General features: G+C 43.3%; 1 protein-coding gene across 1 annotated transcript in view; it reads right to left on the bottom strand.

Annotated features, from left to right (window-relative positions):
- Positions 1-1,210: 1,210 nt before the first annotated feature.
- Positions 1,211-13,433, bottom strand: part of agps (alkylglycerone phosphate synthase) — a 30,229-nt gene continuing 18,006 nt past the window's right edge. The window contains exons 13-20 of the mRNA XM_030080401.1: positions 12,880-12,956; positions 12,677-12,789; positions 10,741-10,810; positions 9,807-9,868; positions 8,774-8,863; positions 7,644-7,743; positions 7,446-7,503; positions 1,211-2,758 (exon numbers count right to left, since the gene is read on the bottom strand). Of these exons, the coding sequence (XP_029936261.1) occupies positions 2,637-2,758; positions 7,446-7,503; positions 7,644-7,743; positions 8,774-8,863; positions 9,807-9,868; positions 10,741-10,810; positions 12,677-12,789; positions 12,880-12,956 (692 nt within the window). The 3' untranslated portion in view covers positions 1,211-2,636. The remainder of the gene's footprint in view (positions 2,759-7,445; positions 7,504-7,643; positions 7,744-8,773; positions 8,864-9,806; positions 9,869-10,740; positions 10,811-12,676; positions 12,790-12,879; positions 12,957-13,433) is intronic.

Raw genomic sequence — 13,433 nt, 5'->3', positions numbered from 1 at the left:
GTGCTGGGTCAAAACCTAAATAACATAGAAAATGAAGTCTCAGGTTAGAGGGCATTCATAGGAATTTGCTGCCAGTATGAGTTAATAACCAGCATCACACTCCTGCCAAAATAACAGTCCCTATTGAAGATAGTGTTTTAATGCCTGAATCCTCCCTGCTCATTTTATAGATGACATATCCATTCATGCAGCCCCCAGTATTAAAGCCTGAGCGGTATAATAGCTGTTTTTCACAGTGCAAGGCTGAACTCCATTGCTGTGGATGGGTGGTGGTGACGTCAGCAGCAGCGCGTGGGTGGCTGTGTGGGTGAAGATGACTCCCAAGGGAGGCTGTGTGTAGAAAAGCCTCTGACAGGAAGCAAAGACAGGCTGTTTAAAACTCCTCTGTACTGGATTACCTTGAATTCAGTTTGGCACAGGTAGAGTGAGAGCGTGCTCTGGGGTGAGTGGGCGACCAAAGAAAGCCTGCTCTCCAGCTTTGTGTAGACAAAGACTCTTGTTGACCCTTTGAGCGCCAAGGAAAAGCTGCCGTGGAAAAGCTGAATTAAGAATGAATGGGTGTGTGAGAAGCTTAAACCATCTCCTGGTCAAGACTGAACGAGCTGCTCTAACATGGCATGCTTTAACATGGCATCCTCAGAAAGCAATGTACAATGTCAGTGTGGGATGTGCAGCTGAAAGAAAAATCTATAACTTTATATTTTATTTCAATTTATTGCACAAACAGCATTGACAAAATGTACTTGTTTGCTAATACATTATTAAGAGGAGTGGAAAATAACAAAAGGTACATCCATAATTCAAGGTTTCAAGCTTTCACAAGATTTTGACACAAGGGCAAAATGAATTTGTTCAGATAATGCCATGAGAGGTGACGGGTCCCAAACCAGTTCCTTCATTCAAGTTTCCTTGTGGAAATACCATGAATGGATCATGTGGTAGACGCTTGAGAAAGACAAGGGACACGGTGGTCCAGGAGGAAAACGCAATGTGACGCACAGACCAGAGGGAATGAAGCTATGGTCCTGACAGGGCGACAGAGCTCTCATGTTGAATCTCACAATGGAGTGCATGTTAAATAACCTGTGTTACAACAGGCTTCTCAACTTATGGCTCTCTTAAAGAAGCGAAACGTTGCTTCAAAATCAATGATTAATACAACAGTGACAAATGGTACAAGCCTGGTATCAAATTGTAGTAGAGAAGTATCTTTTTTTTTTTTTTTTCAAAAAACATACACAATACAGATATACATTAACAAGGGAAACATTTTTTTCTTTGAACTGAGCAATTTCTGGGCAACATCGATTAAATGCAGGTAAAAGAATTTGATAGTGCCTGAAAAATAAGTAGCATGATCTAATCATGTTAAATAGAAAGTTTTAGTACATGTAATAGTTACAGTAACAGTCACAAATATCAATATATTTTACAGATCACAAGAGGGTATTGTTGCATATGTTGATTTAAAAAAATACAATTTAGCGGTGCATGTATTATTGAATGTGTGTGTGAAGATGGTACTTCTATAGAGGGCATATACAAATGTATAGATAGAGTATGTCTGCATGGTTTGATGAATAGGTTGTATTGAGTCTTTGGTACAACATGAGCACCGGCATCCAGAGGCCTTTGCAAACATGGTCACAATTAAGCAGGCAGGATCTAAACACAATGGCTTTCGTCCGCTAAACTTTCTTTGTATCAAACCATGCAAGGTAAAAGCTTTCAATACAAAAACTATACACAGTAGTGTCTACTTGTAACCGCTTTCTTCCTACTTGGACAGATTTTTATCAAGGTTTGGGAGGGGGTGGGAGAATTTTGGTACCAAAGGGTACCCTTTTGAGAAGAGGCACACACATACAGTCCAGAAAAAACACACATCTCTTGTGGCAATAAGTCAGGAAAACAAGAGGCATGAAAACAAAGATCAACTGGAGACAGATGAGTAAGAGAGGACAGGGGAAACATGACATACAAAACAATATCGGTTCACAGAGGCTCCTTGTACACCAATGGAGGGTGTTGGAGAAGGGAAAGGCAGGAGTAGCTTTAGAAAGGCACGGAGCTTTAGAAAGCGCATTCATCTAGAACTTACCGCTAAAGTAGTGCCATACACAGATCAAACAACGATGACAACAATGATTCCACACACAAAAAAAGGTAATCAAGTTGGCAAGGATTTTTAGGAAACTGTTAACTGTGAGCACATGTGACAATATCAAGCTTATGTTGCATCATGTCCATCCAGTGTGTGAGGCCATGACCGCAGCACGTTTACACATAGAGACAGAAATGTTCTACAGTAAACATTGACCAGACAAGGATCCATCTAAACCTCTGTATCCCGACCGTTTCACCTCTGATGACAAACTGAGGCCATGGCGCAATGGCAAAGATGAGCTTCAAAAAGAATGACACTGATTTTTCTTTTTTTTTAACAGCTTATTAAGTGCAATGTTATGCAAAAGAAAGGTGGTAGATTTGGGTGAATCAATAAATGGCACCAAATGACACTTTGACAAAAAAGACAATATCTCTGTCCATTTAAATTCACATTTAGTAACCATTAATCCAAACGCTCAGGAGATGCTTTTAGAAAAGGTGAGAGAGAGATGGAAAAGACCAGGAAATTACAGGAGATTCCTGTTGCCAAAGATGTTATTGGGATCCACATAATCCTTGACAGACTTAAGCATCCCCATGCCCACGTTGGAGAGGGTCTCTCTCATCCACTCCTTTCGAAGTTTCCCCACTGAAAGACAGAGAAAAGAAGAAAATAAATAAATAAATGCAAGGAAGAAGACCGAGGGGGAAAAATAGAGGAATCGGCACGGCTGATTGCTCAGCAGGCTGCTGGGAGCCAATCAATCTTGTGAGAGTGAGTGAATAAACAGAGGGTGATAAATGCTTTTATTCAGAGAGGAGAAATGTTTTGCATGGCATGATTTATGGAGCTCAGCAGACTATCAAACTCATTAGGCTCTGTGTGTTCCCAAAGGAGGGGCCGGCTGGCGGCTGTAGCAGGCCGTCCCAAGCTCCCTTTTCTCTCACTGAGCAAGCCACCACTCCCCTCCAATTCCCTCCCTCCTAAGCCACAAGGGTGTGCATGTGTGTTTCTATGAAAGTGTGTGCGTGTGTGCCCTGTGCATTTGTGTGACAGAGAGCCTGTGAGTGTGCTCCTCCAGCTGACCTCCAAGGTTGTTGCCCTGAACACTGTTCGGCCGCCCTGACACAGGCCTGCACACCAACAGGGTGCCACAGCCAACAGTGGAGTAGGGACACAATGGGCCTCACCATGACTTTGGCTTTCAGCCATTCTTCCCGACATACAGACACACACACACTCAACCTGAGAAGCGAGTGTTCCTATGGCACGAGGCCTAGTTAAGGTGCCCAGTGCTTTGCCAGCTGTCCAGTCAGACACACTCCAGAGCGTCTGTACCTGACAGGTTCTTAGCAGAGGGTCTGGAGCCAGTGAGAGGTCTGGGGACTGAGGAGGCTGGGCCGAGGCCTGGTCAGATTCTCACGAGACTCAAGCTCTGTCACAGAACTTCAACTAACACAAAAACTTCAATTTACAACAAGTTAAACCAGCTGTAGAAATTTATGATCCAGTGTAAACCGAAGCACAACAAGAACAGGGGCTGGATGATTTACTAATATACCAATAGTGTGAGAAGAAACTAGATATTGTCTGGGATTTTGGATATATTGCAATATAGTACAAGTATTGTCTGGTTTTATGGGCTTCAATACAGTAAATGGATGCAATTTCCTGAACTTATTAGACAGTTATAGCTGTTTTATTATTTGCAGCTACCTGCTTGGTCATCATATCCACATTATTACTGATTGTTTATCAAATATCGTGTCTGTAAATATCTTAAGAAAGCACCGATAAGCCATCCATATAATATAGTCACATTATCGATATCAAAGTATTTCATCAAACATGGTGTGACATTCTGTTTTGTTCATATTGCCCAGTTCTATGCACAACACAATGCTCTATGATTTTTGAGTCAGCTTTCTCATTTCAGGCATTTCTCCTTAATGTGAACAGCCGAAGAAAGAAGCAACAACAGTAAAACATAATAATACCTCGTAGGTTAAGCACAGAGACCCACAGTGGCAGCATGACTGCTGAGTGCTGCACCTTCAAATTTGAGCATCTCAGACAGAAGTACATTCAATGAGCAAACTAAAGAACGACTGAGATCATTCTCAACAGATGAAAGGTGGTTAAGTCAAGTTTATATAAATAGTCCTTCATCACAGTGTCAAAGGACTTCACATCGCAGACATTATTAAACAGTAAATGAAGAAAATCAGGGTTGCCACTCTTAAGGAAATCATTCTCCATAATTTTTCAAGGACATATTCAGTGACTTATATCCATGGTGCTCTTGCTCTCAGGTCAACTTAGAATGATTCAAATTGAACTAAATGGCCAAATAGCTCAGAATTGCATGAATTTGATGTCTAAAATAACAAATTGCAAACATATTGTTGTCTTGTACAACATGTTGTTTATATGTTAGAAAAAAAAAAAAAAAAAAAAAAAAAAAAAAAAGAACATGCCCACAAATGTGTAGATGAGTTTCTGAGCTGTTTTGCCTTCCACACATGTGTAGCACTGCGATTCAACAAAAGACAACAGCTGAATATCAACGTGCCTTGAAAAGGGGTGCTTAAAACATGCGATGTGAGCTCAGAAAAACATTTGAAAACGTAACCTCAGTCATAATATGCTGGCTATTTTCAGGACATTTTAAAAGTTTTTGAAATTTTCAGGTGTTTTCCATGACTGGGAAACTAGTTCATATATTTCCAGGATTTCCAGGATGCATGGGAACCCTGATAATGTAATGATATTAAGAAAAAAATCCAGGCTGAAAACTTGAAAAGCAGTACAAAAAAAATAGCCTGTCTTCTTTGCTTTCTTTGGCTTCAGCTCTGTGTTTGGGTAACCACTCACTTTTGGAGGTGATGTTAAGTTTGGGGGGGAAAAAAACATACAGATAAATTTATCCCGTGACACAAAAAATAGATATGAGAATAGAACCATCAGGAACAGGTGCTGCTGAGTGGGCAAATACACTTGGTTCTGAAAGCACCGGCGTTATCACATGAGATTAGATACAGAGGCAGACCTGAGAATAGGAAGGTGTAAGATGGGAGTGCTCACACGCCTTCCCTGCCCACGTGGGAGTGGGCAGGGGGCGTTTCTCTTTGCATCACCGGTAGTGGAAGTCGACAAGCCCCCATGTTAATAGGGCATGTTGAGGGAGGGAGTGGTCCTGAATCATGAGAGCACTATGAGATCAGTGACAGCGAGTTCAGCCAGGAGACCCAGATGGGGATCAGGCACAGGGCTGGCGAGGCCCGTCTCCTGACAAAACAGGACAGACAAGGGGGTCACCAGGGACCCTGGCACCACACATACATCCAGATGGCGCCAGAGGGACCAGTCACTCACCCAATCAGCAGCTACCCGTTAACTAAAAAAGTATCCTGCTCCTCTACCACCCCTCTTCACTCCCTTCCCCTTGTCGCACCTCGATCCCTCCCTCCTTTCAGGGAGAAGAGAGAAAACAGAAGGTGCTGGGACTGCATCATTGCCTCCATCACAGTGATAATTTACACATCTATCTTGTCATATTCTCTCTTTTTTTCCTGCTATTGCAATCAATCTCGCCAAGCTTGGTCTGTGCAGCTGAGACATGCAAAGAGGAGAAGGTAGTCATTTCAAAAATGGCAGATAAAGAGGAAAAAAAAAACACAGTCAGGGAAAGTGTGGGGTGTAGTCAGCGAGGGTAATGAGTAAGAGGAAGAAAAAAAAATCTCTGAATCAAGTAATTTTTCTATCGCCTAAGTGCAGTGACCTGTGTGGCGGTGCAGTTGGCTGAGTGTGCTAGACGGACGCTCCGTGAAGCCGCAAGGTCGGGTGAAGACGCTGGGTGCCCCGGGGCAGGCCTCATACAGAGGAGGCTGTAGTGACCGGGCTGAGCCTCACACCTCTGAAACAGTGCTCCTGCTCTCCCCGGGCCGCTTTGACAAATGGGGGTCAGGACATGAAAGACGGGCTAAGGTAGTGGCCCTGCGCTCCTCTGATATGGCAGAGCCAGAGTATTGGCTGAGAAGCTGTGGTGCAAGGCTGATGGATGGATGACTCTCTCGGTGATGGATGTTCAACAACTCCACTGCTACAGCACTAGTGACCTGGTTAAAGAGGACATTTCTTCCAATGTTCTGGCTTTCAACTAACAGCCAGCGAATAATCAAACATCTACTACAGCCTCTGCAGCTAAACAGTTGGGATAAATTCGGCCCCTTTCAAAAGTTAAAATCATTTCTGTCTTGGAGAAAAATCGACACAATATATTTAGTTGAGTATTATGTTCAGTAGAAAAGGGGTAAAGCTTCCTACACGCCCAACTTCCCTTACCCACGCCCACGCAGCATAAGGCTGACCTGCTGTAAATACGGGGCCACAAAAATGTATATTTCCTCCGGTGCCCTCCCACCTCACCATCCTTGACTACATCTGTTTTCTTTGATACACAAAACCCAGTGAAACTAGCTCCATTTGTCAAGCGCTGATTGTGGGCAGACAAACCGGCCTGTCTGCGCCCAGATAGCAAGCCCCACTGTTATTAATCACAATTACAGAGTGGGCCTCGCACACGGGAGCTGCATCAATATCCCCTCCTCTCCCCCCCGTCACCTCCCCGTGCTGCACAGGGTGGCCAGGCCACCGTTTGGAGGTCAGTATACAGCCGGCGGTAACGGCAGCATCATTTACCCTGGCCCACCGCCTCCTTTTTATTAGCAATCTTTTAATTTTGAACCCTTCCCCGCCTTCAGGAAAAATTGTGATTTAATATCGCAGCTGATTCACTGCATGCTGTTTTTGACAGGTGTGATGAATAGCCTGAAGTGATGTATGAAAACAGCGAGGCGGATGGCAATATAGATAAGGCAGCCATTTCGGTTAGCCCTGATGGGGCCCAGAGAGTTGTTTTGCCTCCCTCCCTTGCTCACGTTTCATTTGGTCACTGTTGAAATGAACAAATAGCCAAGTCAGAGCCATTCATCTGTGCTGCAGGAACATATTTTGGACATGTGAAGGAAGCAATGAAAGATCTCCCACCAAACAGACGTTTATAAGAAGACTGGGCGCCTGCTCGCTAACATGGAACAGCTTACTGAAACAGCTTGCCATGCTGCCTTGGCAACTCAGCACAAAGTGTCTTTTCACGAGGACAAGGGGCAAATATACATTTACAGCTCTGAAGACTGTCACCCCACGTGGTGCATTACTCATGAATCTTTTCCACCTGTTTTTAAGCACAATGTTAGAGCAAAGCAAGTTTTTTTTAGTATTTGATTAACCAGAACCAATGTATTAGTGTGGATTTGGAATCTTGTAATAATACCTCCATGGTGATGTGACAAGCTTCCTCCATTGGCAAGGATCTCTTCTCTAGCTGCATGCTGGGAAATAAAAATAAAATCATACTCAGTCATTATTATAGAATATTAAATGATTTTTGTAACACATTCACACTTTGTGTTGCAGCAGTTGAGGTGCATCATCAGGTCAGATGTAGGTAATAAAAAGGGTAACAGTTTACCTCCACTCGTTCATACACGTGCACTGGATCACTGAGTCCCCTGTAGTTGAAGGCAAAGTAAAAGTAGACACAGGCACCAGCATCGTACGTCTGAGTCACCCTGTAAAACAACAGAGGCATAACGCAGACGTTTAAACAAGCAGAAAAGACCATTTGGCCCAATGTTTCTCCTTCACCTGAACCTCTGAAAATCAATTCTACATGCATCCAAACAGCATCGTTTTATCGAGACACTCCATTTTCAAACAATAAATGCATTTTTTTCCCTTTTGTAAGAGTGAAGTGGGAGGTTGGGCTCTCCCTCTGAACCCCTGACCTCAATTCCGCTCATGTTTTCCAGAAAGCGGAGGTAGCACAGAGGCTCTGTCACCTTTAATAACATCACATTATCGGGACATTAAATGGGCATCACACACTCCTACTGAATCATCTTGAGCCTCATTTGCAGCTGTTCGGTATGTGAGATGATGACTCAAAGATGTCATGTCCGTCAAACGGTCACATTAATATAAAATGGGGAGTTAATTTAATTTAGTCAACTTGGGATTTTACACAGAACAAACTATGCCAACAACTCATGTGGAATTGCTGTCTTCCTAATCAAACGTACTTTAAAAGCTGATGAGGAATATATACAAATCAAGATTAATCCAAGACAACGTGGAAAGGCTTTTTGGAATTTTTTTTTTTTTTTTTTTTGTAAATAAAGCTGACAGCCTCTCCAGTTTGCATTGTCTCTCTCTGGCCACTTTCCCTTTGGAGCGACTGAGTGCAGAGCCCTTGTTCATCTGACATGGCCCATCACCTAGCACACTGACTGCTCTAGAGGTTAAATGGACAAATCAATCATGTGACAGACTGCAGCCGGGAAATGAATGGCCGCAGCATAATCAGGCTGAGGCCTAATCTGTCCTCAATGAGCAAGTAGCAGCCTGGTGCTCCTCACAGCCTTGCCGTCTGTCCGTCAGGTTATCCGTCTGCCTATCTGGGACTAGGTGACTCACAAGGGGTCGAGGGGTTGGGGGCTTGGAGGGCGGGAGTGTCTACAATCAGGCTAAACTTGAAAACTGAATAAAAATTTAATAAATTCACATATTATGTGCAAGAACATTTACTGTAATCGTGGTTACCTGCATGTGGATAATGGTGGAAACTGCACTCCTCTCTCTTTACACTCTCTGATGATGCGCTCTTTGACATTCCGGCAAATATCCAAGACCCTGGATATGCAACAAATGGAGGGCAAACAAAAAGTTGCTTCTAAGTTTGATAAGCTCTGAATAGGATAAAACAAAATGAAAAAGAACTCCTTGCTTAGGAGAAAGTCAAAATTCGGCAAAAGTCAGCTCTAAGTCAGAAGCTGTGTATTTATTTAAAACACGATAACTGTATGTACAAGGGTACCACTTGAAACTGAATTAACAAGCTGTGCAAAATGATAAAAATATTGAGAAAGGCGAGAGGCCAAGAAAGAGGGGGAGGAGAGACTGAAAAACATGAGGACCATTGCGGGAGAGGTTCCCACTGGTGTGGAAATGGCCGCCAGTCCTAGGCATGTGCAGCCGAGTGTGGAGGATGGGGAGGACGACGGGTAATGAGCCAGGCACATATGCTCGCCTCAGTGCCTGATCTCTTGGTCTCCCCCGTCAGGCATTTTACACAGCGAGAAGCTCAGTGTGTGTGTGTGTGTGTGTGTGTGTGTGTGTGTGTGTGTGTGTAAAAATATTTGGTGAAGAATATGATGAGAAGATACATGAATGTGCACTACACACCGACAGTGGATGTTGTATACATTATATATTCGATATGTGCAGCTTGCATTGCGTTCCCCCACACCACACACACATAAATACAGGCTTCTCCCTGTGTGTGTGTGTGTCAGTACTATCAGCCTGTAGGCTGAGAAGGCAAGCTTCCACCAACGCTGAGGCGGTTAATGGGGGAAGAAGGCAGGCATGAAGGTGAATGTCAAAGACAGAAGGAAAGAGGAAAAAAGAAAGAAAGAGAGTGAAAAAGGGGAGTGAGAGGGAGAAGGAGGCAGGGTGGGGCTGAACTGTATTTCTTCGGGTCTCTTCACACTGCGTGGGAAGCGAGAAATAGAAAATGCTCACAGCTATTCAAATTCAACTGAGAGAGGGCTATAGCTAATGTTGGTGTGCTTACCTGTCCCAAGGCACGGAGGTTTCAAACGACTCCCCGATCACATAGTAGTCCATCCCCAAGTCCTGTTCAGAATGCAATGCAAGATTAACATATGGCAGGGTAATATATCGCAATTGTGATATGAGACTAGACATTATGAAAAGATGAAAAACGTGTACACCAATAGGTGCTGGGAATTAAACCCCACACAAGAGCATTACTAAGAATTATGAAAGCTCCAGCACACTTAATTTATGCTCAATACTTTCAAGACAGGACTATCCAGACATTTTCAAAAAGTCTTGATAAAGATTTTACACCAAAACATCGACAAAAATGCAGGAGGTCTCACAATCATTGGTAATGAGACCAGATATCGTCGGGGGGTTGAATTTTGCAGTATGTTAATATGGTATCCCCATTGTATTTCCCTGGTTTTAAAGGCTAAATTATTTGTTATAATTTGCCTCCGCCTGGTTGCTCATCATATCCACATTACTAATAATTGTTTCATCAAAAATCTTGTGTGCAAATCTCTTAAGAACAACGGTCATTCAAATTCAAATATTCTCACAATATAAACATCGAGGTATTCAATCAAACATCGCCCAGTACTACATTACTGTTTACGGTTTCTGTAGCAACAGTTTGATTAGCAGAAAGGCCTATGACAGGACTTCTAAAAAAAAAAAAAAAAAAAAAAAAAAAAAATCAAAGCAGTGCTCTCCATTGTGATCCTGACTGTGCACTTTTCATGGTGTAAATGCTTCATTCTCACACTCCCTGACAACATCTGTGACTAGATCAAATCAGAGACTGTCGGAGGTCACATTCTGCGGCCTTTCTGTGCTGCACACAGGCCAATCTGCTGTCAGAGGTCCTGTCAGGGTGCACCCTCCTCGCCCCACCCCACCTGCCCATCAGCCCAGGGAAAATAGGGAGAGGAGTGACCCACCCGGAGGTAAGCGATGACGAAGGTCAGCATGTAGCCCCTCTGCCCATTGTCCTCTCCAGCTGCCAGGCCCCTGGAAGCAGATAACAGGGTTAATATTTAACAGCCCTTTCTTTTGGTGCTACTGGCCTGGCCGCTCCTCCTCACAACAGCTGCAGGGCAGCTGCGGAGCGCCTGTCAATCCAACAATGTACAGATCAATGAAGCTGTGCTCCACGCATCGGCACAGGTCAGCCACACATCCATCACTTGCAATGGGTAATCAAATTTTCATCTACTACCCAAACTAATCACGACATGCTCATTAGGAAATCGCTATATTGATTTACTAAGTCTTTTTCCCCCTCCTCCTGTTTCCTAACACCAAAAGAAAATATTCCTTACAGAACCACCACAATCCATCACTGGCACTTGATTTGATGGGTAATCACAATTTATTTGAAATAATGCAATAAAGCATAGGATGCTCCATGTAACTGACAAGTTTCTTATGATTGGATTGCTGCCTATTACGAGGGCAGGACTCCAGTGACTTGCAGATCTGGGCATTGAGCCAAAAAATTACAGAAATATATGTAATCCATAGGGTTACTCAGGAGGGAATCACTGAGATTTCCCAAAGAACAGGTTTGAGGATCCATCCTACACAAACTGACCCTGAAGACGAATAGTGTTATGATGAGATGCTCATTTCTGACTGGTTTTAGATTCCACAGGGTGACTAACTGAGGTAGAGAATTAATGAAATGGGCATACATATTCAAATCAATATTTGATTGGAAATTTTCTCCGCTAAAAATAAAATTAAATTAAAATTAATTCCACGCTTGCAATCACAACCTGCATTCCTCTGAAAAAAACTAGTGATCTGCAGGTGTAAAAAAGTGTCACTGAACAGCTACAATTAAGTATTACCTTGCAATGACGCATTCAGGTCATATGGTTAGCTAAGTAGAGGTAGGAAAGGTTCCCATTGGTACAAATTGTGTTTAAGTCAGTTGAGCAGGAAAGTAAGTAAACATTACAATTCTCTAAGTATACATCAAAAGGTAACACTGTTAAGATGTTAATTTATCAACAACAACAACAAAAAATATATATATTCAGCATTATGGCAGGCAGTGGTGGTTTGTGGATTTAAAAGAGGGCATGATCAAATTTGCATTAAATTGGGATTTATTTACTTTAACGATGGGGTACCTCCATTATGTGAATGCAGCACAAGCACTCAAAAGACCACTGGAACAATGTGTTGAAATGTCTCATATGACAGCCATCTTGTAATTTCCCATGAATAACGTTGATCATATCATTCAGGCAGATTAGACATGAAGGTTAATTTATTTGGGACAAGCCCACGTGTGATGCTGTTGTTAGGGGTTAAATCCAGGCTGAGGATGGTGATAGCAACCCTCTCAGGCTGATAGATAACTTATTTCCACCAAAGTCCTCATTGATCTGTTTCATGATCAATCACAGCAGCAAAGCACTCCCAGGCTCTGTCCTATCGCCCTGTCCTAAGGGGAGCTGCGCCCTACTATCAACCGCCCACACCCCACCCACTTTAACACAAAAGCTGGCCTGACAGGAGGACATCCACAGGTGATCCATCACTCTGCAACCGAGACAGACTACTGAGTGGAGGACCGAGTCTGAAGAGCAGAGGAGCACATCTCCTTTCTTTTCACCGCAACCACACGCTGGTCGGTTGTCCGGCTGAATGGAGTAACATCACATCCTCAGGCGGCTCACCACCACGTTCAAAGTCCCACCAAAATGTGCTTTGTCATTTCTGTGCTTTACATGGTCAGTGATCTTTAAGAGATCTCTGTGACGTGTGGGTCATCGTTCTACCAGTGGTAGATTAATGTTGCAGTATCGGTGGGGGACATGGATGCCTGCAGAAATGAGACAGGAGAACAGAGAGCGAACTACTTACCCAAATTTAGCAGCGATGTCATAAACCTGCTTCTCATGCTGGAGCACCTTCTCACGGTTTCCCTCAAACAGCAGGGTGGCCACGCACAAGTGGTGGGGGTCGAACCCTTTAAACTGAGGATAAAAGAAGAAGATTCATTTTTCCTATCCCAAAAAAGCACAGAGGCCAGACACCTGGTGATCCTCTCCTCCAATAAATTTTACCTTGGTGATGTAAAATTTCTTCAACCCATCCAAGAAGGATGTGAAAATTGAAGACACTTGAGGCTTCAGGGCATGACCTGTAAAAAAAAAAGCATCAGCAAGAGTCAGCTCACTCTATTCACAAACAAGTGGGCCTCTGACATTTTTGAACAACAATTGATATAATTTTTTTTCACACATTAGTCACACCCTCCTCCTGCCTGCTTCCTCCAGCATTCTGAGAGGCAAGCGAGTCAGATTTATTTGGGGTTTCAAACAAAAGGAGGAAAAATAAATGGTAACATTTGAATAACTTTACAACTGGCCAGTGGCTGCCAGCGACAGGGACTATAAATCAGGGGGTTTCCGAAGGGAAGTGAGGTTGACACAGCGATATCCGTCTTCCTCACCCACACTTTTTGATTTATTCCTGATCGGACGCACAAAAGCGCCTGTGGACAAGCGAAAATGAGGGGCTCGGGCCAATGGGATGGTTATCAATCACAGCAGGAAAGTCACGGGTGATGTCGCTGAGACTTAACAGTTCATTTATTTCCCCCCATGCTCAAGTCTCT

The sequence above is a fragment of the Myripristis murdjan genome, chromosome 21 (genome assembly GCF_902150065.1).
Source record: "Myripristis murdjan chromosome 21, fMyrMur1.1, whole genome shotgun sequence".
Classification (NCBI taxonomy): domain Eukaryota; kingdom Metazoa; phylum Chordata; class Actinopteri; order Holocentriformes; family Holocentridae; genus Myripristis; species Myripristis murdjan.
This window is presented reverse-complemented; position numbering and strand designations above follow the sequence as displayed.